At 54.7% G+C, this 23444-nt stretch overlaps 8 protein-coding genes across 8 annotated transcripts; 4 read left to right on the top strand and 4 right to left on the bottom strand.

Moving 5' to 3' along the window:
- Positions 1-678: 678 nt before the first annotated feature.
- On the bottom strand, positions 679-3777 carry A1O3_08585 (uncharacterized protein; the record flags this gene model as incomplete). Its single annotated transcript, XM_007738682.1, has 1 exon — positions 679-3777. One exon carries the CDS (start codon positions 3775-3777, stop codon positions 679-681), a length of 3099 nt encoding a protein of 1032 aa, XP_007736872.1.
- An 821-nt stretch (positions 3778-4598) lies between these two features.
- Positions 4599-5537, top strand: A1O3_08584 (uncharacterized protein; the record flags this gene model as incomplete). The annotated part of the gene is made up of 1 exon (XM_007738681.1): positions 4599-5537. One exon carries the CDS (start codon positions 4599-4601, stop codon positions 5535-5537), a length of 939 nt encoding a protein of 312 aa, XP_007736871.1.
- Positions 5538-7624: 2087 nt separating this feature from the next.
- A1O3_08583 (uncharacterized protein) lies at positions 7625-9977 on the top strand (the record flags this gene model as incomplete). Its single annotated transcript, XM_007738680.1, has 3 exons — positions 7625-9451; positions 9502-9763; positions 9826-9977. The coding sequence occupies 3 exons, from the start codon at positions 7625-7627 to the stop codon at positions 9975-9977; spliced, it is 2241 nt and encodes a 746-aa protein (XP_007736870.1).
- Positions 9978-10980: 1003 nt separating this feature from the next.
- Positions 10981-15103, top strand: A1O3_08582 (uncharacterized protein; the record flags this gene model as incomplete). Its single annotated transcript, XM_007738679.1, has 3 exons — positions 10981-11347; positions 11396-11612; positions 11659-15103. The coding sequence occupies 3 exons, from the start codon at positions 10981-10983 to the stop codon at positions 15101-15103; spliced, it is 4029 nt and encodes a 1342-aa protein (XP_007736869.1).
- A 1110-nt stretch (positions 15104-16213) lies between these two features.
- On the bottom strand, positions 16214-17482 carry A1O3_08581 (uncharacterized protein; the record flags this gene model as incomplete). Its single annotated transcript, XM_007738678.1, has 1 exon — positions 16214-17482. The coding sequence occupies one exon, from the start codon at positions 17480-17482 to the stop codon at positions 16214-16216; it is 1269 nt and encodes a 422-aa protein (XP_007736868.1).
- A 906-nt stretch (positions 17483-18388) lies between these two features.
- On the bottom strand, positions 18389-18670 carry A1O3_08580 (uncharacterized protein; the record flags this gene model as incomplete). The annotated part of the gene is made up of 1 exon (XM_007738677.1): positions 18389-18670. A coding segment is annotated over one exon (282 nt), but the record flags the coding sequence as incomplete, so codon positions are not given.
- Positions 18671-19307: 637 nt separating this feature from the next.
- Positions 19308-21494, bottom strand: A1O3_08579 (uncharacterized protein; the record flags this gene model as incomplete). The annotated part of the gene is made up of 2 exons (XM_007738676.1): positions 19308-21130; positions 21182-21494. The coding sequence occupies 2 exons, from the start codon at positions 21492-21494 to the stop codon at positions 19308-19310; spliced, it is 2136 nt and encodes a 711-aa protein (XP_007736866.1).
- Positions 21495-22792: 1298 nt separating this feature from the next.
- A1O3_08578 (uncharacterized protein) lies at positions 22793-23202 on the top strand (the record flags this gene model as incomplete). Its single annotated transcript, XM_007738675.1, has 2 exons — positions 22793-22925; positions 23087-23202. The coding sequence occupies exons 1-2, from the start codon at positions 22856-22858 to the stop codon at positions 23200-23202; spliced, it is 186 nt and encodes a 61-aa protein (XP_007736865.1). The 5' UTR covers positions 22793-22855.
- Between the last annotated feature and the right edge of the window lie 242 nt (positions 23203-23444).

Genomic DNA, 23444 nt, shown 5'->3' with positions numbered 1-23444 from the left:
CTACTACCCCATCTACCGATTCACTCATGGTACCTACCTACCTATGTACTCAACCAAATCCCCACAAATCCTCGGCACGGACTACTATAGGGCGGAAGCATCGGATTAGGAAGAGCTGTATGGAGCTCCAGGGACCTCTCTCTTTGTCCCTTTGTGTTGTTTGTTCTTCTAGGTGGAAATCCGGAGTTGCGAAATATCTCGTGTACCAACAATCTCCGCTGGATGGAGTGGATAGACTGTCTGGAAGCATCGAAGCACCGAATCACGGCGTGGAAAACTCGTCTGTACTGTATTGTGGAGTGGCTTAGCACTGGATGAATGAATTGGGACGGCATGGCATTGCAAGGTATGGGTATTTGTTTGTGACAAAGGTGGTGAAGTCAAGTATAGTTGTCAGATGTAGCAGTCACCCTAGTGTCAAATAGATGTGTCTCCTTAACGTTGTCTGTCTTCCAAGATGGGTTCTAGTCATGATATACTGACTCCCTGTCGCTATCCAAGCCTACATATGTAGATTCTGTCTGGCATTACCCAGGTCAACCGCTCGCTTGTATTTTGGTATGCTCACGTTAGAGTACTGTACTGTTCAACATCGATCGAGGGCCGAGGGCCGACGGTATTCCTATCTGCACTCATCCTTCGTATGTGTATTTCAATTCAATCGTGATCCTCAGCCATTCAATCCTGCTCGGCCCCGACGGCACCATCAGCTCCCTCTGCGGCCTTGTCGACGTCGGCCTGCTCGGACCTGATTTTGACGACTTTCTTTTTCTTTTTCTTCTTGACGGCCACGACTCCCTCTTCCAGCCCCAGCTGATTGTCGGGCTCGCCTTCAACCTCTCGCGGCATCTGCTTCTTCTTCTTCTTCTTCTTCCGCCGCACCACAGTCCCGTCGGCATCGACTCCCTCGCCCAATACGGTTCGTTGCCGCTCAGCCTCTCGTTGCATCTCGAGTCGTTTCCGCTCCACCTCGCGCAGGGCGATTGCCATCTCCGCCTCCTCGGCTTCGCGGCGCAGAATCTCCGACTCGGATTCGGGCGGGCCTTCAAGACTCAACTTTTCTAGCGTCGACGAGTCCACCGTCAACAGGTTCCGTGTCGGTCGCACGGGAGCCTTGCCGCTGAGCCCAGGTCCCACATGTGGACTGAGCGAACGAGGTCGATGGACCGCTGGTGTGGTAGATAGTGATGTCGAGTGCGAGTGCGACGCCGATTTGGACAGTGGTTGCGTGGCTAAGCTGGCGTCGGCGTCGGGGTCCAATGTCTCGTCGGCCGCGACCACGAATTTTCGAACGGGCTTCTTCTTTCTCGTCGACCGGCCCGGATAATCTTCTCCATGATGGGTGGCGGTGGTTTGTGTGTGATCAATCTGTAGGTCGATGATCGGGATTGAGTCGACATCGAGTTCTTCGTCGCCGTTCGATTTGCGGATGATGTCGTGGAGTTGATGAGGACTTGAGTCATCCAATGGTGCAATGTAGAATGGGTCGTCTTTGTTTCTGGCCGCCCTCTCGGCTTTACGCTGCGCCACTGTGGCTGGAGACTCGGGGGCCGATTGGTATGAGGTGGGCTCTGCTTCGGATGGATGATCCACGATTGCCGAGCCAGAGTGAGGCTGGAGCGATGAAATCACCTGCACGGGTTCACGGTCGTGATAGAAAGACTGGAACACATCATCGGCGGAATCGCCTTCGTCTGCCTCCTGTGAGGCTTGTAGTATGGAGGGCAAGTCGGGGTTGATGGGGTCATCCAGGTCCAAGTCATTCGGTAAGGGCACTTTCTTCTGAGCTGCGGCGGCAACAGGGTTGAGGTCCATCCCAGAGAAAAGTGTGGGTATTGCAGAGGTCAAAAGAAGTGGCGCTTGTGTATTGTCATTGGACTGGGCCGAAAGCGCTTCCGAACTGAGACGCAGAAGCTCCAGAAACTCGACGCTCCTTTCCTGCACGTCCAGGTTGGGATGGGACGACAGTCCTTCCAGAAATTCCGTCGTCCGGGCGAGTAAAAGCGACATCGTTGCGCCTCGAGAGATATTCCATTCCCGATTGGCAGTTACAGCTATCTGCGAGATGATTTTCGGGATTGCTTGTACGAAGATGGCAAGTGTTGCAGGACCGAAATCTGTGGATGACTCATGGATCAGAGAGTTGACAACTTCGTAGGGATTCGACAGATAGCCTGCGAACTCTCCGCAGATCCAGGCTGCGGATCTCAGCACTTCGTTTTGCCCAGAACCATGCCTGGGGTAGGAAATGACTCGATTCGACAATAGAACTAGAGTCTCCGCCGCTCTGGTTGTATCTGGTCGTAGTTCCTTCACTCGAACCGCAATGTCGACAAGCTGGGCCCCAACTCGGGCTCCAAGAGAGGAGGTGGTATCGGCCAGCATTCCTGAGGTAGTCTCCTTATCTGGTGGAAGGTGCCGCACAAGGTGAACTAGGATTTCGATATACCACTCGAAGTCTGTAATGTTGACATATGTGTTATGTGACCCCATGTCCAGGATTCGAGTGAGAATCTCTTGCCGATATTCCTCGGAGAGAGGTGTATTTTCGGATCCTCGTTTGTCAGGAATCAATCTCTGTTCCATGTCTGTCTGTCCTTCTTCCGGATGGCCGTTGGCCGCATCATCGACAGCCGATGGCGAACTCGCTAGCTGTTTGATCAGTCGGTCCACAACGCCTGGGAGGCTGTCACTATTGACCATTCCCGACACTAGCTCCAACGCCTGCATCTTGATCGAGATATCCGGGTCGTCCAGACAGGTCATGATCACATCTTGTTGCATCGACACGAGTGCTGGATGAGACCCGACGATCTTGTTGAACGCTAAAAGCGCCACATATTTCAGATTTGGGTCGCCGTCCAACACGATCATCCCTCTCAGCTTCGAGATGCAGAGATCGGCCACTTCTTCAACATCCACTCCACTGTCAGCCATGTCCAAGATTCCTCCTTGTATGATCCCACTGATACACTCGTAGAGCAGGGACATGGCGGTCGTCTCCTGGATCAACTTCGTCAGAGGTCGGACTAGTTTCTTGACCAATCTGGGTTCGAGAGGAGTTAGAACCGCGAACAGTTTGATGATCTTGATTCCCATCCAGTTGTTCTTTTGAGCCAACAAGAGATCAAACAACCTCGGCGCCAAAGGCAAGAAGTCCTGGGGTCTCCGCCATCCTAGTTCACAGACAACATTGACAGTGGCGGCAGTAACGCTGCTGTCTTCGTCTTCGTCCAGGAGCCGCTCTTTTATCTTGGGCCACGCCACTCTCAAAGTCTCGGGATAGACCAGGGCGAGCCTATAAAGGGCGACGATGGTTTTCTTCCGTACGGCGGGTTGGGAATGTGACAGTCGCGGTAGCAGGTCTGACAAAATGGACAGTGCCAAGGAGGAGGTCACAATGTGCGGAAGAGTGACAATTGGGAGCGTCAAAATGGGGATCGAGGGAGAGGTGAGGTCCTTCTTCAAGAGGTTCTCGGCCAGCATTAAAACCTCTGTGTCGGGCCGAAAGGTCTGGACTGCAGCCAGATAGCCGACTCGTTTCTGCATGATTTTGGGAGAGGCCATGACCTCCAAGACATTGAAGGCGGCCCAAGTCATGTCGTATCCGAACATTTCCAGATAGATGAGTTTCAATAGCGCCGTTGCTTTGACGTCCAGGTCCTGGGATCGGATTTCATTCCGGCACTCTTTGAGGGCGCTTTGGATGTATTCCGATTCATTGCCCTTGTGGCCACGAAGGCCACGGATCAGGTCGACCAGTGATTTTTCAAACATTTTGGGAAATGGTTAGACCACCGTCGTCGTAGGCTGTGGACTGGCGAGATGTCTTGACTCTTGATGCAGCACCGTCGACATGATTCCTCAGACGATGCTGTGCCTTGGTTTAGAGAGGAGCAGCGAGAGAAGAGACATCTTTCGGCAGGCCGGGAGTTTAATCAACCTATCAAAGCCATCGTGTTTTGATCCGGCGAGGACCTCGTCGTTCCAATAGTCAGTCAAGGTGTTTAGAGAGGTTGGCTTGAGCGCCGAGTCGGGCACATCATCGCCGCCAAGATCTGTAGAGTCGGGTCCGACTCCCCGGTTGGGAAGATGGTCGTGCTGCCCTAGGCTCAAAGGCCTGCATGTCACGTGATATGCCCTGCGGTGCCCTAACAAGTCTGTCTTCCAGCTTGTTGGACAAATACCCCCGCCGTATTTCTTGCACTTTGCACCACTGGCCGGCAATCTGGCATTCTATACTTCTGCCTCCGTGCGACGTAGACACCCTGCTGTTCATCTCACATGGAGAGCCAGAAGGACCTAGGTTATGTCAAAGCGGCGCCGCTACCGTGATTATCACGTGACTAGAACTAGATTTGAGCCCGAGCGACCGAGCCTTACTAGAATAGGTGCCTCATTTGCTCCGCCGTGCCTCCAGCCTCAGGGTCGCGTTCGCATCACAACTAATGTCCTTGATTATAGCCTGGATCTCGACATTGACAGCCTGTCAACCAAACTCGGCACTTTCCCACAGCTTGTTAAGCCTCAAGCTGCTCTATCTTTCAGACCAGACCCCACCCCTCTTTTCTCTCGCAGAGTCGAACTGACGAGAAACCATGGCGACCACCTCCACAACCAATCCCTCTGACCCAGCGGCCGTGCTGCGAATAGCACAGAAAGCTCCCTCAGTCCTCGCCAAAGCATCTTCGGTCAGCACGATTTTCCCGGCCTCAATCTTCAGTTCAGCAGACTCCACTGAGCTATGGCAAGATGTTGAACAGCTGCTCTACGCCTGCCTCCGCTCCGGAGATGACGAGTCGGCCTTTCTATGTGTGGAACGCCTGAGTGATAGATTTGGCGCAGACAACGAACGCGTGATGGCGCTGAGAGGATTATACCAGGAGGCTGTGGCAAAAGACGATGCGGCTCTACGGACAATACTGGAGGATTATACCAAGGTGCTGCAAGAGAATCCCATTCATGTTCCCATCCACAAACGCCGGATTGCCCTCTTGAAAAGCTTGGGGAGACCTCAAGATGCCATTGCCGGTTTGGTCGAATTTGTGGACTCATTCCCCACCGATATCGAGGCGTGGTGTGAATTAAGTGATCTCTACGAGTCTCAAGGACACATTTCACAAGCTATCTTCTCCCTTGAGGAGGCTGTCCTCATTACTCCCCATGCATGGAATCTCCATGCACGCCTTGGTGAACTTGAATACATGGCCGGCACGTCATCTAGCGACCACAGCGAGATCCGGAAGCATTTGACACAAGCAGTTCGTCGGTTCAGCCGCAGCATCGAGCTTTGCGACGACTATTTGCGGGGATTCTATGGGCTGAAGCTCGCCTCGGAGAAGCTTCTAGGGGCCTACTCATCTGCAAAGGCGAATGCAGATTCCACCATCCCGCCTGAGAAACTGCAGCAGCTAAGTCGGTTGGCTACATCCAAACTTGAGGCTATTGTGAAGGAACGCACCGGCCCACGATCGTCTGCGGGCAACGAGTCAGAAGTAATTGCAGTTCAGCAATTATTGAACAGTTCTAAAGGTTGAGTGCGGTCTGGTCGAGAATGCAACACCGGAGGGACAGTGCGACGGAGCCAGGCCTTCCGATTCTCGGGCCCCCACGACGCCACTTGCGTCGGAATCCCGCTCTTGATCCTGATCAAAGGCACGAAATGCGAAAATTTCCTGCAAGGGAACACCATTGTTCCTGGAGCAAACCGTGGTTCGTGCGAGATCATGTAAGATGCGGGTCGTTCTTACACACTAGCGTGCAGCGACAGATTGACGGTTGGGCAGCAGTTTGGCGCCGGCCGACGTGGCAGCATTTCTAAGGATGCCTCAATTGACCCGGAACCCGACTGATCACGAATGACACTGTGGCTCCGTTGGCACTTCTGACTCCCGGTCCCTGTGATCTCTATTTTCAAGCTCCGCAAGCCTTGCCCCACGACGCGCCACATACCACGAGGCAAACACGCCGAAGACTAGCCTGTGCCCGAACATGAGATTCTGTTGGGAGCATCACCTCTCATGACGGTTTAAGAATTCACCATGCTCAGGTTTTAGCGGCCGTGAGTCACGAAAGGATGGGTAGCCAGCTGGCACTCGGGATGGTCGGGAGGGCCTCAGATCCCGATTATATAGATCGAGAATAGCATGAAAAGTTGGGCGGAGATGATAATGCTCTCTTCTTGAATTGCAACCCAATGTAGACCTCACTCTCCTTTGCACTTCAATTGTCGTTTACGGCTAGACATCCAGATCCATTACTTGCGCCCTCTCCTTGCGCCGGAGCCCTCCATGTCTTATTCTTACCGTGTTGGCCACCACCAGAGGAAGACAGCGCGCAAGAAGCGCCTACCAGATTCTCCAACCCCTTACAGGTCCTTTGCATCTGGGCAGGAATCCCTGTACCACAGTGCGTCACCTGGATACGGTACGCCCAAAGGGCTGCAGGCTGTTGTGGTGACAGTCTCCCTCCGCCAGCACATCTCTTGCCTTCCTCCTCTACACTTGTTGAGGGAGGTTCAAACTTCTCTTTATTCTTTCCAACGATAGACTCGAACCAAAAACACTCAAATTATTGTCCTCACAGAGCGAAGAGTCTCGCCTCGAATCGCCAGAAGGGTCGAGGGCCACATCGCTTATGCAGGATTCGACCCGAGAAGGCGACCGATTCGGAGGCTGCAACAGTATCGACAAAAATTCATAGAGACAACGACATAGAGAATCCCCTTCTTTTCGGACAACTGGAGTCCCTGTCAGCCTTACTCAACCAAGCCTGTTGGGACCACCGTGGGGGGAACTGCGAAGACACAGGCGTGCTGCAGCAGCAGAGATCACCTCCTTCTTAGACGGGGGGTGCACCATTGACAACGTAATTGCCGCCACCATCGCGAAAGGAGTTGAGCACAGGTCGACATCATCATTGTCGGTGCTGGTGCTGGTGTGTCGGTGTGGGTGTCGGCGGCTGCATTTGAGTTGGACGCCTGGCCCCCCCCCACCTTTGGCCTGGGGAGGAAAAGCAGCGAGGGACTCGGAGGCGGCTCACCTGCGACTGTACTAACATTTGGCATTGGGCACCAGCGTCAATCTTCCCTAATTTCTGCCCCTTTAGCGCACCCCAAACTTGGACCTGGCGCCCAAACAGCACAAAACACTCGACGGGAGTCACTCACTCAACTCACCTCCTCTCCCTGGTTCACTCACTCACTCACAACTCCTCGACGCCGGCCATACCTACTGACACCGTGTTGTTGCTCAGCACGGTGCACACTCATCCCCGGCTGTTCTGCTTCTGGCTTGCTCGCGGCCCGTCGCATATGCAACCGCCGCCTCTGGCCGTTCCTTTTCTCCCCGCGGATCCACCGTCTAGGACATCACAAACTTGCGCTGCAGTGGGCGGTCACCACTGCCGCAGGCTCAGTCCATCCTCCACCACCTCACCTTTGGGTCCGAACGAAGGTCGCGCAGCTTTTCTGGATCTGGCCCTCTGGACGGTCCTAAACCCTGAAGTCAGCCCTATTGTTGGTCCGGTTAGCATCCCTTCAACTGACAAACCTTCAAGGCTATCTCGTTCAGCCTTCCCTCAGGGGTGGGTTGGACGTGGTATCCCTTGACCTCACTCAATTCCAATGGGGTGCGTGGTCTACCCATGCCGTTCTGTCAATGCTGACGCCTCTGCTCTTAGGTCCTCCGGCCGTCATAGCCGCACCCATATTGACATAACCCACATTCATTCTCGCACCCCTTCCCCTGTCTCGCAAGGCGACGACGAGCTCCACGAGAACGGCGTCCAAGTCTCGCCTGCCGAGATCTCCCCTCAATACTCGGTGATTCAACCTACCCAGAGCCAGAGTGGTTCGTCATCGCATCCTGGCGACTTTGTCACATTGGAATACCCTCCCGATCTGCCTGAAGGCGATGGCTCAGATTTGGCATCAAGAATAGACCATCGGGAGCGGGTGCAGCAGTACGACTCTCGAGCCAACTCCACCCGGCGACAACCTTCTCGCCGTCAACCGGAAAGACGTGACGCCACGCGCAGTCGGACACGGGAGTTACAAGATACATCACCCACCGAGAGCGGCGATTCAACAGAAGAATTTCTGGCCAGGCGAGATCTGGGCCCTGGTATGCCGCGCCCTCAATCATACTATGCGCACAACGGGTACCCCCACAGCAGTGCCTCTGGATCCTACGCCTACCCTGCCGTGCCGCATTCGAATCAGATGATACCTCTTCAACCCCAACCGCTGGCGGTGCCCTTTCCACCTTCATACCCTCCCATGGCTGCCGGCCAGCCCGTACCATACCCCCCTCATTCGGGATATGGGGGCGGGTATGGCAATCATGCCCCGTCCCAAGTGACCTCTCCATATACGTCGTCCCCCTACGGACCTCCCACCATTGTCAACTACGGACCACCGCCTCCGGGGGCATATTTTCCACCCCACTATCCGCCCCAATTCCCGGGGCAGCAGTATCAACCTCCTTTTCTTCAGTATCCTCAGCAAATGCCATACCCCCCTTACATGGATTATCGGCTTGGTCCTCCTCTCGCACCTTCACCACAACCTGGTTCCGCCACGGCATCTGTGGATAAGTTTGAGGTGAAGAAAGATGCAGACCCAGAAGAGATGTTCAAACGGTTTGCGGACTTGATGAAGGAAGAACGAGCTCAGGCCGAGCTCTCCAAGGAAGCTCAAGCGGCCGAAGATGCCAAGGCCGCCGCCGCCCGAGCCGAGCACGAAAGTCGCATTCGGGAACAGGCCCTTCGACAGGCCGAGGACAAAGCGCGAGAAGACGCCATACGCGCTGACGAAGAGAAGCGGATTCGAGATCAGGCTCTGATCCAAGCCGCAGAGAAGGCCCGGGCGGAAGCTGCTGCTGCTGCTGCACGCGCTGAAGAGGAACGACGCATCCGGGAAGAAGCGATTCGAGCGGCAGAAGCCAAAGCCCGTGCAGATGCCGCCGCCATGGCCGAGCGGATGGCGGCCGAGCAACGAATTCGAGATGAAGCGAAGCAAGACGCGATTCGAGCTTACGAAGAGAAGGTTCGCCAAGCAGCCGAGCAAGCAGCACGAGAGCAGCAGATCCGTAAAGAAGCCGCGGATGCCGCGTTGAAAGCTGCAGCCGAAGAGGCAGCGGCAAAAGCTGAAAAGGCTGCCGCAGAAAAGAAGATCGCCGATGAGGCGGCAGCAGCGGCTAAGACGGCCGCCGAGAAAGAGGCCGCCGATGCGGCGGCCGCAATAAAGGAGGAGGCCAGAAAGGCCCAAGAAGAAGCCCAAGCCAAGCTGAAGGAGGCCGAAGAGGCCGCAGCCAAGGCAAAGGCGGAAGCGGAAGAAGCGGAAAAGAAGGCAAAGGCGGCAGCTCCTCCGGAGAAGAAAGCTCCGGTGAGGTTCAAAGATGCCATTGGGCGCAATTACAACTTCCCCTGGGAAAGATGCTGCAAGTGGAGGGTGAGTGGTGTTTCTGTGGCTCTTATGCGACGATGACTAACGCTGGACAGGATATGGAAGGCCTCATCAACCAGGCCTTTGCGCACATCGATGGCCTTGCTGATCATGTCATGAACGGGCGCTATGATTTGATCGGACCCGACAAGGAGATCATCATGCCCAACTATTGGGAATCCACCATTGAGCCCGACATGCATATTACGATGATGATGTGGCCAATTCCTGAACCGCCGGCGGAAGAAGCACCACCACCACCTCCGGATGTCATTTTGAATCTCGATGACGAGCTGAACCCGAGGAAGGAGAAGAAAGGTAGGCATTTCCCATGGTCCCACCTTGTTCGTTGAGAGTTTCGCTGACGATTCTGCTTCCAGGGAAAAAAAGAAAACCTGGCGGACTGGCCGCATGGATGCTGGGAGGGGCTCCCCCCCGGCCGAACCGGCCTTTAAAAGGTGAAAAAAGGCCTGATGTAGCCGCGAAACCCCAGCACGGTGCCGCCGAACAAGGTGGATGCGCCGTTATGTGAGCGGCTGACTCGAAGTTGACGATGCGAATTGGAAAGATTGAGAATGCTTGGTTGTGAGACGCCGGGGCGAGATGATCAGCAAGGGTGGAAGCTTGGGTGGCCTTTGTCCGTTTTCAATCCATCGCAGCTCCTCCACCTCGGCGACGCTTACGCCTCTCGGTTCCTCTTTCCAGCACTTTCCGGTCTAGACTGGTTCGTACCGTCGACAAAGGGCAGCCCCGCACATAGGCTACATCAGGGGGCATGGCTTTTTCCTCCCGAAGCATCGGGATTGGTTTTTCATGCCTCAGGGGCAAGAGATGGTGGTTTGATTGGAAGAGTTTCGTGTTATATTGTGATGATTTACGAAAGTAGAGGCTGAGCGGGCGTTTCAAAATGCATATGGGATCTTGCCTTGGCTGTTTCATTGCCAGAGAGTGCCTGCTATGGACGAGCATATGGGAGCGGGAGCGGGAGCGGGCAAGAATGATATTACTTTGAGAGCATCGATGCCAGGCGTGGGCGTTGCTGTTGCTCTTTCACACTGCTCGGAGATACCCAGGTTCAGGTTGATGTTGATGGGGAGCATTGTAGCAAACATACATGCCTGTACTGCGTGTTCGGATCAAAATGGAAAGGCTCTTGCTGCCAGCTGTTTACGTGCCTGTTGTCTATCCGTATCTGATATTGATCTTTGCCTACTGCTTTCGTGGATATGCTCTCTGTCCCTGCCCATAAACCCTCGCCGTCTCTTCACGTGTTCGCGGGAAAGCATCACACGTGAGCGGATCACGTGCTCCGCTCGGATAAGGCAACGTCTACTTGAACCTCACTCAGTTCCGTCAGGTCCAGACACACGTACCCTCACACTCACGAGACAGTACCATCGTGATAGCTGACAGCGGCGAGTCCATGTTGGTGGCTGTATTCACTGCTTCACCGCGTTCCGTTCTCTCCATCATCAACTGGCAATGTGGTGCCAATCGCAGGTACCCCGGTAGCCTCAGCCTCTGCCTCTGCAGCCATGTCCACCCGGGTCCTCATCCACGACTACCCTCACCGGACTCTGGCGTTGGCGACCGACGAGCATGTCTTGGTCTTTCGCCACACTCACTCTCCTCCGCCAGAGAACTCCTCGAGGGGCCTGAAGTCTGCAAGCTTGCCATCACTGAGTGCCAGCCGGTCGAATCTCACCCCTCGCTGCATGGTGGAGTTTGGTGGGAGATCATCCACGGACCTGAGCCAGTTTCATACAGTGGCCACTGCTAAGGGCACCTTGGGCCTCATCACGCTGAACAATGATGTCTTCATCTGCGTCATCACTGGTTCGGAAATAGTGGCCACGGTGAGACCCGGCGAGGTCGTGCACAAGATCTTTGCCGTCGAATTTTGTACGTCGATCAAGTCGGTTCGAGACCGCGTTACTGATTGAGCTGAAGATTGCCTGAATCGAGCCGACTACGACCACGCTTCTGGCCCCTACCCAAACCCCTACCCTGGACAGACCTTCCAGTCCGATGATGTTGATTATGGCGGAGGTTACGACCAAGGCGATTCGAGCGCAGAGCATCCATTCCATGCCTTGAGGAAGCTCTTGAGCAATGGGCATTTCTATTACAGCGTCGACTTTGACCTGACACGTCGACTGCAGGACCGGTTTGTGGAGTCTCAAGCCAAACCCCATGGAGCTGACCGGTTGCAGTGCCGAGGAAATCTCTACAGTCGACATTTCGAGCCTGGATGAAGGTCTCCTGTGGAACTCGTACATGATCGATCCTCTCATCAAATTCCGAAGTAGATTGACGGACCATGAGCGGAACGAGCTGGACCGATCCCGCCTCCTGACTTCGGTGATTCGCGGGTTTGTGAGGACTCTGACCGTACCCTCGTCTTCGTCTCCGATTCGGGGCACTGTTCCTGGACTACCCACAACCTTGACCGTGATCTCAAGGCTCTCGTCGAGACGTGCAGGAACGCGGTTCAACTCTCGAGGCATCGATGATGATGGCAATGTGGCCAACTTTGTCGAAACCGAGACCGTCTTCTGGTCCAACACGGGGATTTGCTTCTCTTATGTCCAAATCCGTGGCAGCATCCCGATTTTCTGGGAAAGCTCAAGCAGCTTGATCCCGGGACAACAGAAAATCCAAATCACGCGCTCTCCGGAAGCCACACAACCCAGTTTCGACAAGCATTTTGCGAACATGGAGCGGACATATGGAGCAGTGCATATCGTCAATCTGCTCAGCGCGTTCAAGCCCGGTGAGGTGGAGCTGACCGAGAGATATCGCTATCATGTGAACCGCAGTCCTCTACGGCGTCACGAGGAGGATGAGGTGGAGGAACATCTTCTCCTGCGGGAGACCGAATTCGACTTTCACGAGCGTACCAAAGGCGCCAGTGGGTACGAGGGAGCTCGATCTATCCGGCCTTACCTGGAGACTAGTGCCGAGTCTTTCGTCTATTTTCTCTCCGAGGAAGTTGCCGATGAAACAGTACTAGATGGAAAGAAGAGCGTCATCAAGAGGCCAGTCGTGGTCATGCAGCAGAACGGGGTGTTCCGTGTCAACTGTTTGGATTGCTTAGACCGGACCAACCTCATCCAAGGCATGATCAGTCAGATGGCCCTCGAACTGTTTCTGTCACATCGAGACGAACGGGGAAATTCCGATTTCTGGATGCGGCATTCCACATTGTGGGCCGACAACGGAGATGCGCTGTCGAAGATCTACGCTGGCACGGGGGCATTGAAGAGCTCCTTCACCAGACACGGAAAGATGAGTCTTTCAGGCGCCATTGCGGATGCCAGAAAGAGTGCGACACGCCTCTACGTCAACCATTTCGAAGATAAGAACCGGCAGAACACGGTCGACCTGCTCCTGGGCAGACTTGTGGGTCAGAACAGCGTGGACTTGTATGATCCCATCAATGATTGGGTGGTTGCAGAGGTGGCCAGACGGAGGCCCGAGTTTGAGACCCGAGATCAAATCAAACTCGGCGTAGGCACGTACAATCTGAACGGCAAGACGATGGGGGCCAACGAGGACCTTCGGCCATGGCTGGATGTCCATGGCAAAGACCTTGACATTGTCGTCGTGGCCTTTCAAGAGCTGGTCGAGTTGAGTCCGCAGCAGATCATGAGCACAGACCCGAAACGGCGGATTTTATGGGAGAGTGCCGTCAGGAACTGCCTGAATGGATCCGAGGAAGAAAAGCCGGACGGGCTCCTGCCAACGGGCGATGATTATGTTCTTCTGAGAAGCGGTCAGCTCGTCGGTGCGGCTTTGATGGTTTTCGTTCGGTCCAGAATTCTCAGACGGATCAAAAACGTCGAAGGGGCGATCAAGAAGACAGGATTGAGCGGCATTGCTGGGAACAAGGGAGCGGTCGCCATCCGGATGGAGATCGAGAGCACATCGGTCTGCTTCGTTACCGCCCATTTGGCTGCCGGTTTCGCGAACTACGAAGAGCGAAACCGAGACTACAACACCATTACATCTGGGCTGAGATTCCAACGCAACCGAAGCATTGAAGACCACGAGATTATCGTCTGGGCCGGCGATTTCAACTACCGCATCGGACTCAGCTACGAAAAAGTGCGGGCTCTCGTCAACGAAGCCATGGCCGGTTCGGAAAAGACCCGGGAGGAAGTGTTGGGCAAACTGTATGAAAACGACCAATTGAATATTCAAATGGTGGTGGGTAGTTGTTTCAACTACTACCGAGAAGGACGGGTCAAGTTCTTGCCGACGTACAAATACGACATAGGCACGGACGACTTCGATTCCAGCGACAAACAACGAATCCCGGCCTGGACCGATCGGATTGTGTGGAAGATCAACCACAAAAGCACCGCGGTGCAGGCCGGGGAGATTTTGGGCACCCAAATGAGGCAATTAAAATACGACAGCGTCATGGCACTGCGGTTCAGCGACCATAAACCCGTATATGCGGCCTTTGAAATGGGGATTTTGGTGGTGGATGAAGGCAAGAAAGAAGTGTTGACCAAGAAGCTGTACTCTAAGAGAGCAAAAGAGTTGAAGACCCAGGCGGGCGATTCCACGGATGGCTTTGAGGAGATCAGCAGCGAAGAAGACGAGACCGAAAGCGTGATGGGATACGAGAGTATCCAAGAGGGGCTACCAGCTGCCAGCAGCGACAAGACGAAATGGTGGTTTGAGGGGAACAAAGCGGCTCGAAGCACGGTCCGACCTCCAAAAGAAGGCATGTTGCTCAACCGGAACCGTGAAGGGAATCCCTGGCGAGAAGGCGGAGAAGACGACTGGGTGCAGGTTGATAGGCCTGCTATCATGGACAACAGCAGCAAAGAGGCCAGCAGAGCATCGAGTAGGAAGCCGGTGCCTCCTCCGACAAGAGGAAGCAGGAGAATGGTACCGCCTCCTTGGGAGGGAGATCGAGTGGTCTCGTCCACAGGACCAAAGCCCGACACTGCCAGCGCTGCCTCGTCGCCTGTCCGATCTCTAGGAAACGTGACTGGCGATGCCATCCAGACGTCGCCGTCGACAAGCCCACTGGCGAAGAAGCTGCCACCGCCCAAACCAGCCAAGCCATCGACTCTCGCGTCGTCTTCAAGCCCGGTGGCCTTTCCACCGTCGAGTCCTCTTGCTTCGTCTGCCCTGCCTCCAGTGGCCAGTATCCCACGGCCGCGTTCTGATGAGGAACAGCCTCCCCCTCTGCCCAGACGAACGGGAACAGCCAGTTCGACAGCATCCTTCATCAGCGCCTCAGATACCATCTCATCTGTGTCCGATACCCACCGAGGCACTCCTCCGCCACCCCCTCCAGCGCGGGTCTCACAACTCCAAAGCCAGAAGCCGCGCGATGGGAGTGTCGGGTCCACACCTTCGCGGAGAAGTAGTTCTTTGAGCCAAACTTTGACGGAATTGGACGCCGCGCCTCCTTTACCACCCAGGCCTGGTCGGAGTACAAGTATTTCTACAACGACTAGAAAGGACACCGAGGGCGGTAGGACGAGTGAGAGGGAAGCAAACGGCATGGGCAATACGAGCGGCCATAGGCCCGGTAGCGGTGAGCCAGGTACCATGGCGACCGCGGACCTGCTGGACAAGGAAGATAGCACAGGACGGGGTGATTTGGATAAATACAAGCCTCTTCTGCCAGGATGAGGCAGTGTTGGTCTCTTCTCTTGATTGGCGGAGAACGGACTTGAGCTTTCTTAGCAACGGGCACGGCGCAGTCGATTTGCGTTTTGGATGGGAAGGCACCAATAAGCACTGAACCAAGCAAAGGCAACATGATATAACCCGGTTACCAACGGTAGATGGTAGACGATATGATAAGAAGGACAAAATGGATGAATTACTGTGAGCTCGATGTCGAACAGGGCCCAGGCTTCGATATATGCAATATGCAGCTCGTAGCTAGACATGGCTATGATGATGACTACAGTGCGACTGTTTTGTTTCTGCTGAGGTTCTAAGACTTACGGTTGAGAATCTTGGTATGGAATTGTCAAACTTGGACATTCCCAGCCTTGTCCTTGTCCTTTTAACCAGAAGGCTGGTTTAGGCTATACTATACTATACTATACTATATAGCGTGCGCTCCGCCTGCGACCCTTGGATAGACAACAGCGAACATTTCAACCTTCATTTGACAGGAATACAGAGCACATGCCTAGATTAGATTACTGGAGTTGGAAATCAATCAAACTCCCGCAACCAGCGGTTCGGTTCCGTTCACATGAAATGAGGACTGGGAAAGAGAAGAGCGAGCGGGAATGGACATAAGAGTGAAGAGCGAGCGGGAATGGACATAAGAGTGAAGAGTGAAAGCAAAAGCAATCAATTAGGAAGGTCGATCATATAAATGTAAATAACAACTAACTAGCCAACTAGCCATGTAAACAGTTCAGCACAGCACAGCACTGTGATACCAGATTGCTTTTCCATTTTTTTTTGGTGGACCGCAAGTTGCATCGCATCTCTGCCGCACATTCAGTCCTTCACATACATGTAAACACCAAGATCGAGAGTTGAATCAAGATCAAAGTCAAAGTCAAATCCTATGATTTGAAACTCAAACTAGAAGAGCACCAAAACAAAACCGAACAGGAATCATGTCTAACAACTTTTTCTCTCCTTTTTCTCGCTTCAGCAGCAGGCGAACGGGCGGACGGGCGAACAGGCGGACAGGCGGACAGGCACACACAGAGAGAGAGGTGGCAGGGCAGGGGCGGAGGCGGACGGGAGGGAACCTCAGGTTCAGGTTCAGGTTCAGAACAGGGTCGGGATCGGGGTCAGGGGGCCCGTGAACGGCAAGATGCTGAACATGGGTTCGGTGGTGGCGGTGGTTGGCGTCTCAACACTCCAAGTAGAGGTAGAGATGGTGTCGGCCTCGGTCTGAGTGTGAGGAGTGTTGGTCGGCTGCGACTGCGGGAGAGGGAGAGGGACGAGCTGCCTGATGGAGAGGGAGAGGGAGAGGGAGAGGGGGAGGCGGTCGTGGGAGGGCGAGGGCGAGGGCATCTCCGTAGGAAGCGGGAGGCCGGGAAGGGAAGGAGCACCGAACTGGCTGGGGAAGAGTTCGGGCGAGGGCGACGGCATCTCCTTAGGGAGCTGGAGGCCGTCAGGGAGGGAAGAAGGGCCGAACTGGCCGAGGAAGGGGGCCGACATTGTCTCAACGGCATGGTGGATGTCGTTGGTCTGGCTCTGGCTGTGGCTGTGGCTGGGCCGAGCGAGGCTGCCGGAGAAAGGGGAAGGGTAAGACCGCGCCGAGGGGAGAGAGACAGCAAGGCTGCCAGGAGGAGAGGCGAATCGGCTGGGGGTGTGCGCGGGGATGATGCGAGCGACGGGCGTCGTCTCGGCGGCGTCGCTAGGGGTCGAGATCGAGTCGAAGATGACAGGCGAGGAGGCAGAAGTGGCGGATGGGTCAGCGGGGGCCGGCGCCGAGCGCGGGAGAGGGAGAGTGTGGTTGGCACTCGAGGGGAAGGGAACAGGGAGGTGTCGGTGGGCCTCGCGCTTCTCCATGGCGATCATGGTGGCCAGGGTGGTTGGCATCGGCCGGATCACGTGTGGTGTGTCGTGGGCGTGGATGGTGTAGGTCCAAGGCTTGTTGTCGACCATGACGTGACTTACTATGTCGCCGGAGGTGCTCGATGCCGATGCCGATGTCGATGTCGAGGCCGAGGCCGACCTGGCGTAGATTGGGCTGGGCAGGCTGATGGGCATCAACACCGAGCTGTGGTTCTGGCGGGCGGGCATCGGGTGGGCGGAGGCGCGAGTCTGGTAGATGTACGGCGCCGATGCGACAGGGCCAACAGGGCCGACAGAGGCGACAGGGACATGCTGGGAGGGCATGGCAGGGGCGGGAGCGCGAGCAGGAACAACAGGGGCGGAAGCCAGAGCAGGTTGCAGGTTAGGGTGTATGTGCCGCACGCTGAGCACGGCAGCGGGTGCTGGCTGTAGTGACGGGCCAGTGGGGAGCGCGACGACGGAGGAGATGGTGGCCAGAGCCAGGGCGACAAAGGTGATCATAGAGCCGAACATGGTGATGACGGCGGAGGGAGACAGCCAAGTAAAGAGCTGGATGTCGGGAGGGTATCGGGAGTAGGTGTTGGTGTTAGAAGTCGGGAGGGTGTCGAAGAAATAGGTGTTGTAAGTCGGAAGGGTGTCGAAGAAGGTGTTTGATATCAAGGAAGATGGGAAGAGGATGGGCAAGAAAGAGCAAGGGCAAGGGGCTGGATAGCAAGTCGAGATTGTAATTGTTGTATGTCTTGTCTGTGTTGAACAATATGTCCTTCTGCACGGAAAAAAGCTGATACTTATACATGATTCTCTCCTCCTCGTGGAGTTCAGAGTCCTCAAAGTTAAAGTTTTCAAAGGTCCTCCTCCACCAACGCCCACACCCACGCCCACGCCCGGGCAATAAGGTGTCGAGGCCACAAGTCACAATCCGGCTGACGACATAGATGTCTTGCGCGTTCCATATTTCAGCAACGCTTACAGTTGTCTGTTAGCGGCTTAACAGCTTGTCTCGGTTTTCTGCCAGGACGCATCTCTGTGTGGAAATGTCTGAAATCTCTCATGGAACCTCGGTCGTCGCTTGGAGTCGTCTGAGAGGCGGTATGGCTTGCGCCCGGCAATCTGAGATTTGACGGCGGCTGTCTCGGGCGCGGTCGTGTTCAATCAGCTATGTCACCCTTAAGGTGCCAGAATGCTGCATCAGAATTTCCCGACAGAATTAATCTCTGACTTTTTTGCTGGAGGACCTTGTACCATCCTGTTGGGTTGGGCGACACGTACTGTATCCACCTAGCAAAGGATCTCATCCAGGTTAGCCAGTAGACTTCTGCGCCCATCGACTCTGATCCTGCTTAGACACCAGACTTCTGCGCCCATCGACTCTGATCCAGCTTAGCCACCAGACTTTTGCGCCCATCGACTCTTTCCAGCTTAGCCACCCGACTTCTGCGCTCGGCGACTCTCATCCAACAACCGCACCTCGCGTTCCAACGTCTCGATCTCGCGGTTCTTCTGGTCCTTAATCTCCTCCGTCTCCAACGTCAACCACGTCCAGTATACGATCTGGTAGCTCAGAAAGGCGAGCGTGAGCGCCTTGAACACTGCCCGCCCGTGTGTCTGGTAGAAGTTGACCGGCTTTTCCGGTGGAGGCTGAGGCTGAGGCTGCACCTGCGCCTGGCGTAGCGGCAGGCTTGTACTGAGACCTCGAGTTCGAGTTCGACCTGGACTGGGCAACTGATGGGCAATTCGGTGTGTCGTGCGCAGGGCACGCGTGGTCGGCCAGACCTGCCAGTGAGTGGATATCGGTATCCGTGTCTGTATCCGTGTGCGTATGCCCTTCATCTTTGATGGTTAAGGTTAGTGTGGTACTGTCGTGTGGGATTTGGGTTCAGTTGGGCAACAGGCTCATGCCATCGTGAGGTTCGTAGCTTGCGCACCTGTTGTTGTATGGTTCGTGGTTCGTGGAGTAATTAGTAGGAAGAAATCAATCTTCTGTTTGCTCTGTTTGCTCTGTTTGTCATGTGTGCCAGGTTTACAAGGGTTATAAGGTTCCCAGCGCTCACGTGATTAGCATCCTTTTGCAACCTCCACCGTTCTCTAATCGACGGATCAAGAATCACTTTTGAGGATTTAGAAATAGTCTATAAGAATCCTCACGCCGCGATAACCTGGCTGACTGCCTGCTGCATTATTATATCCTATTTACATATCTCAGTCTCAATGTCCGCTTCTCTCCTGGCTACGCGTGCTCGGGGGATATCCATTCTGTTTGATCAGAGGCATGGGCGAGTGGAAGAGCAAACCCCTCAGACGATCGTGTCAAGATGGCCCTTTGCGACAGCGTAGTCATTCAAGGCGTCAAAATACCAGCTGCCACCTCGACCGCTTTCGCCGACTTCTGCACCCAAATGTTGGCGAGAGTGAAGTTGCCAGCAGCCACCGCCTCGGTGATACCGGGCCAGGTTGTGGGAGCATATCCCGTGTCGAGACCCGGTGCAAAAGCCACATGCTTGTAGAATTCTCTCGTTGGTAGACCGCCTTGCGACACGAATCCACGACCGAAGTCCCTCAGCTTGGCATTGACAAAGCTGATTTCCTGTTCCGTTGATGCCGTATTGATCAACTCGGTAAGGGCTGCAGCCGAGGCATTGAATGTTGCCACGGCCGATTCTAGGGGAGATAGGTCGACGGTGGCATTGGCGGATGCAATATCATCGGCCAGCGTCTCTAGATACAAGGTCAATTGCACCCCATAATTCTCCACGTTGAAAGGGATGATGGGATCATTCGCCAGATGATATGCCAACAAAGTGACGTACTGCCCGATAGCTTTGTGGGCAACAAAGCCGGGGTCACCAAAAGTGCTGATCCAGTGGAAGGTGTCGTAATTGGAGTGGTAATGATAAATTGGATCTGTAGGACCTCCGCCGGCGCCAAAGTCCAGGGAGCCGATGCCGTTGTGAATGAAAGCGGTGTAGTCGCTTCCAGAACCCAAGACTTCAACTTCGCCCTCGGTCAGGCCGTACCAGACATCGTAGAGCGTCAGGTTGTTGTAGCCACGATACGGATAGACAATCTTCTTGAGAACCTCGGTGGCGATCTCATGCAGCTCCGGCGAGGCTGCTAGCTCAGGATCGGGGCCAGATACAGCGACGTCGACGTTGAGGTAGGCGACCGCCGCCTTGCTCAGCCAGGGAATGTACTCCTCAACCCATTCGGTGGAGCCGAGCAAGGCATACTCTTCTGCGTCCCAAGAGGCCAGAACGATGGTTCGTCGGGGCTTCCAACCAGTCTTGAGTAATGCTCCAAAAGCCTTAGCAAGCTCGACAAGCACCGCCGAGCCCGAGTTTGGGTCCGCAGCACCACCAACCACCCAGGCGTCGCGATGGTTGCCGATTATGATGACTTCATCCTCGTGGGTTCCGTTGATGATCCCGATGGTGTCCCAGATCCAGGTGGTCTCTTCTCTCACGACATTGGACAGCGAAATGGTTGTTCCTGGAGCTGGTCCCGTTGAGTAGGTTGCATTGAGCTTGCCGACCCAGTTGGTACGGTTCACTGTCGTCCCACTGGTACCATAGCCGTCGAGCGCTTGGATCAATGGTTGGGCGTCTTTCCACGATATAGGAAGAGATGGGATCTGTGGCGTGACGAGAGACGGGTCCGTACGAGGTGAATCAAAGTGCGATGGGTAGCCTGGGGTCGTCGGATCGCCAGGGTGGGTGGACAAGTACTCTACGCTCCCACGTTGCACCGAGGTTGGATTTCGCGCTGGTCCGTGAGGATAAGGGGCATAGCCATTGGCCTCCGTCACATTGCCATCGTCAGCTGTATCTGTGAAGATAACGACGCCGATAAGGCCGTTCTCCTGAGCATTCTTGACCTTGAGTCCGCGGAACGGACCGCCGTAGCGGGACAAGGCGATCTTGCCTTCAAGAGGCACGCCCAATGCTTTGAGTCGTTCAAAGTCTACCTGCTGGCCGCGACCGACGTAGACGTACTCTGCTTCTGCATCACCACTGAAGGAATACCCGTGGAATGTGGGGACGCTGTTGGGATAGTTAGTCACATCATCCTCAGGCAAGGGGTCCTCCCGCAGCGAGGCGGTCCAAGTTGATCCATTGGGGAAGGTCGCAGACAACGAGTGCGACACCGGATAGTTCAGGTACGTATCTTGGAGTACATCAGCTACTTCTCGCGGTCATGGAGAGGCCTCCACCGTACAGTACTCAACTAGCTTGGCTGAGAAGCCAAACTCATTCCAGCGATCAGCAGTCCACTGAGCAATGGTCTTATTGGTACCAGCGAGGTGCAGGCCATGGGTGTAGTAATAAGACCATGTTTCAAGCGAAGCGTTATCGAAGGAGTTGGCCAGTATCGCCTCATTCTGGTCCAAGGTGGGCGGAAAGGCGGCTTCTTGTCTCTTCCATAGAGCGCGATGAGGGTTGAAGACGGTTGAATGCGGATGCTCGTGTTGGCCAGCAGCCACGCACAAGGCCTGGAAGGCTAGCAGGGACAGACAATGGACTGGCTTCATGGCGGAGAGTGCATAGATACGTACTCAAATGAAGTAGAGAGGCCAGCGCTCCCGGCAGAACTGGGAAGGGCTACGGCCTTCATATACTCGTCCAGTGGTTCCCACGTCGATCACGATCGAGGGCTTTGCTAGATGTACTCGCCTGCCTCTTGAAGAAAGGTGCATACTACACCGCCGCGGTGCCAACAGATACATGGATGTGATAGGAGCTCTTGGGACTTTCCAAGGTACATTGCAACATCAGATGAGCAGATGAGGTGCCGGTAATGTAGCACGACATCTGATGTCTTACTGAGCCGCTTTGAGGAGCTCTTGGACGGAGTCATCTGGAGGACACGAGAGGGTTGCAGGGGACGGCAAGGTGCTTCTATAGTTGCATTAGCCTCGTCAAGCCGGGACTGGGGGGAGGTGTTCAAGGTCGAGTTATAGGTGGATGGCCTGGTCGGGTGATTGGGGTTGAAGCAGCGTTGTATTCCAGTGCTGGGCATTACGTATTTGTTGTTGGGGTTAGCACAACTAGTACTGCATACAGTTGGCCGGCTGAGCACAGTACCTGGTCGGTGCCTGGTACCTAAGGTGCCTTGGTAAGTGCCTGGCACCTACTGGCAAGGGCCTGGTGAGTTGTAAGCTGTGGTAAGTGGTAGGTGGGAAGTGGTACCTAAGGCCCGGACGAGATGACGCAACTGCAGTGCAGTCACGTGCCAGGTCTGGGGTAGACCTAATCTTAGCTAATCATAGCACGCCAACACGTGACATGTCTTGGCACCTCGCGAGCGCGACCGCGTTCAAGTTCAGGAGACGTCGCATCTAATGCCAGTGTGTCAGGTCGATGTGGACAGGGGCTCAGCGAGCGACCAAGCATCCCTCTTACTCTTACTCTTACTCTTTGACTTTGATGGAAGCAGAAGCCATATCTGTCAACATCTCCATCTCTCGCACTCCAAACTCAACATAAAAGGGAGAACGACCTCGACATCCCAAAGACTAGACTGGATGAGCTCATCTGCTCTTCTTCATCTACCCTCGCCCTCACGTCCCTAAGGGTAGCAGCCGTCATCTACACACATCCATCCACAGCCGTCATCTACACACATCCATCAGCAGCCGTCAACTACACACATCAATCCGCAGCCGTCATCTATACACCATCCGTTGAATCTGAATTCGAATTCGAATTCCAGACAGACCATCTCCAAAGTTAAATCAAAATGGTTGGTTCTGACTTCGTCCTTTTCCGCCGCCAGCCAGGCGTTGCAACCCTCCCACGAGCACTTCACTTACCATTTCCTTTCCCGCTGCAGGTGCAAACCCCGGCCCAGAGGCGCGCCAACGAAAAGCATGCCAAAAACGTCGAGAAGCGAATGGGCAAGCCCGAATCCGCCTACAAGAAGCCAGAACCCAAGAGATCTCCCGTCGGGGCGGTCGCGGTCGGTATGTGTTACTATGCGTTATGTGTTTGCCTCTTCCTATGTGTTGTTTGTTTGCCTCTTCCTTCCCCCCCCCCCCCTGGCCTACCCCAGGCCAGATCGATGTTCCTCCTCCTAGATCATGCATGGTCATGAGGCTGACAGTTTTCCACTTCTTGCATCTAGGCCTTCTCATCTTCGTCGTCGTCGCTCCACTTCTGATTGAGCAACTTCGTCTACTCCCGGCAGTCTGGACGTTCCTCACGGATCTTTTGGCCAGGATAGGCTTGTTGTCCAAATGAATCAACCTCCGGATACGGAGCATTTGGTCCGTCGAGTTCTCCGACACCATCTCGCGATTGATTGAACCCTTTTGATGACCGCGAATCTCCTTGAATGAGACATCCTCTGGGCATTCAAAGGGCGCCTTGTTCTGAAAGTACTAGGTAGCTTCCAGGAACAATTCCAGTACTTTGTGTGATTGAAAGTTACACTACTGTACATACTATTCTATGAGTGTTTCTGACGTTCCACCTTCCACGTC

Source organism: Capronia epimyces, assembly GCF_000585565.1.
Source record: "Capronia epimyces CBS 606.96 chromosome Unknown aczIQ-supercont1.8, whole genome shotgun sequence".
Classification (NCBI taxonomy): domain Eukaryota; kingdom Fungi; phylum Ascomycota; class Eurotiomycetes; order Chaetothyriales; family Herpotrichiellaceae; genus Capronia; species Capronia epimyces.
The sequence above is the reverse complement of the archived record's forward strand: the minus strand, read 5'-3'. Positions and strand labels throughout refer to the sequence as shown.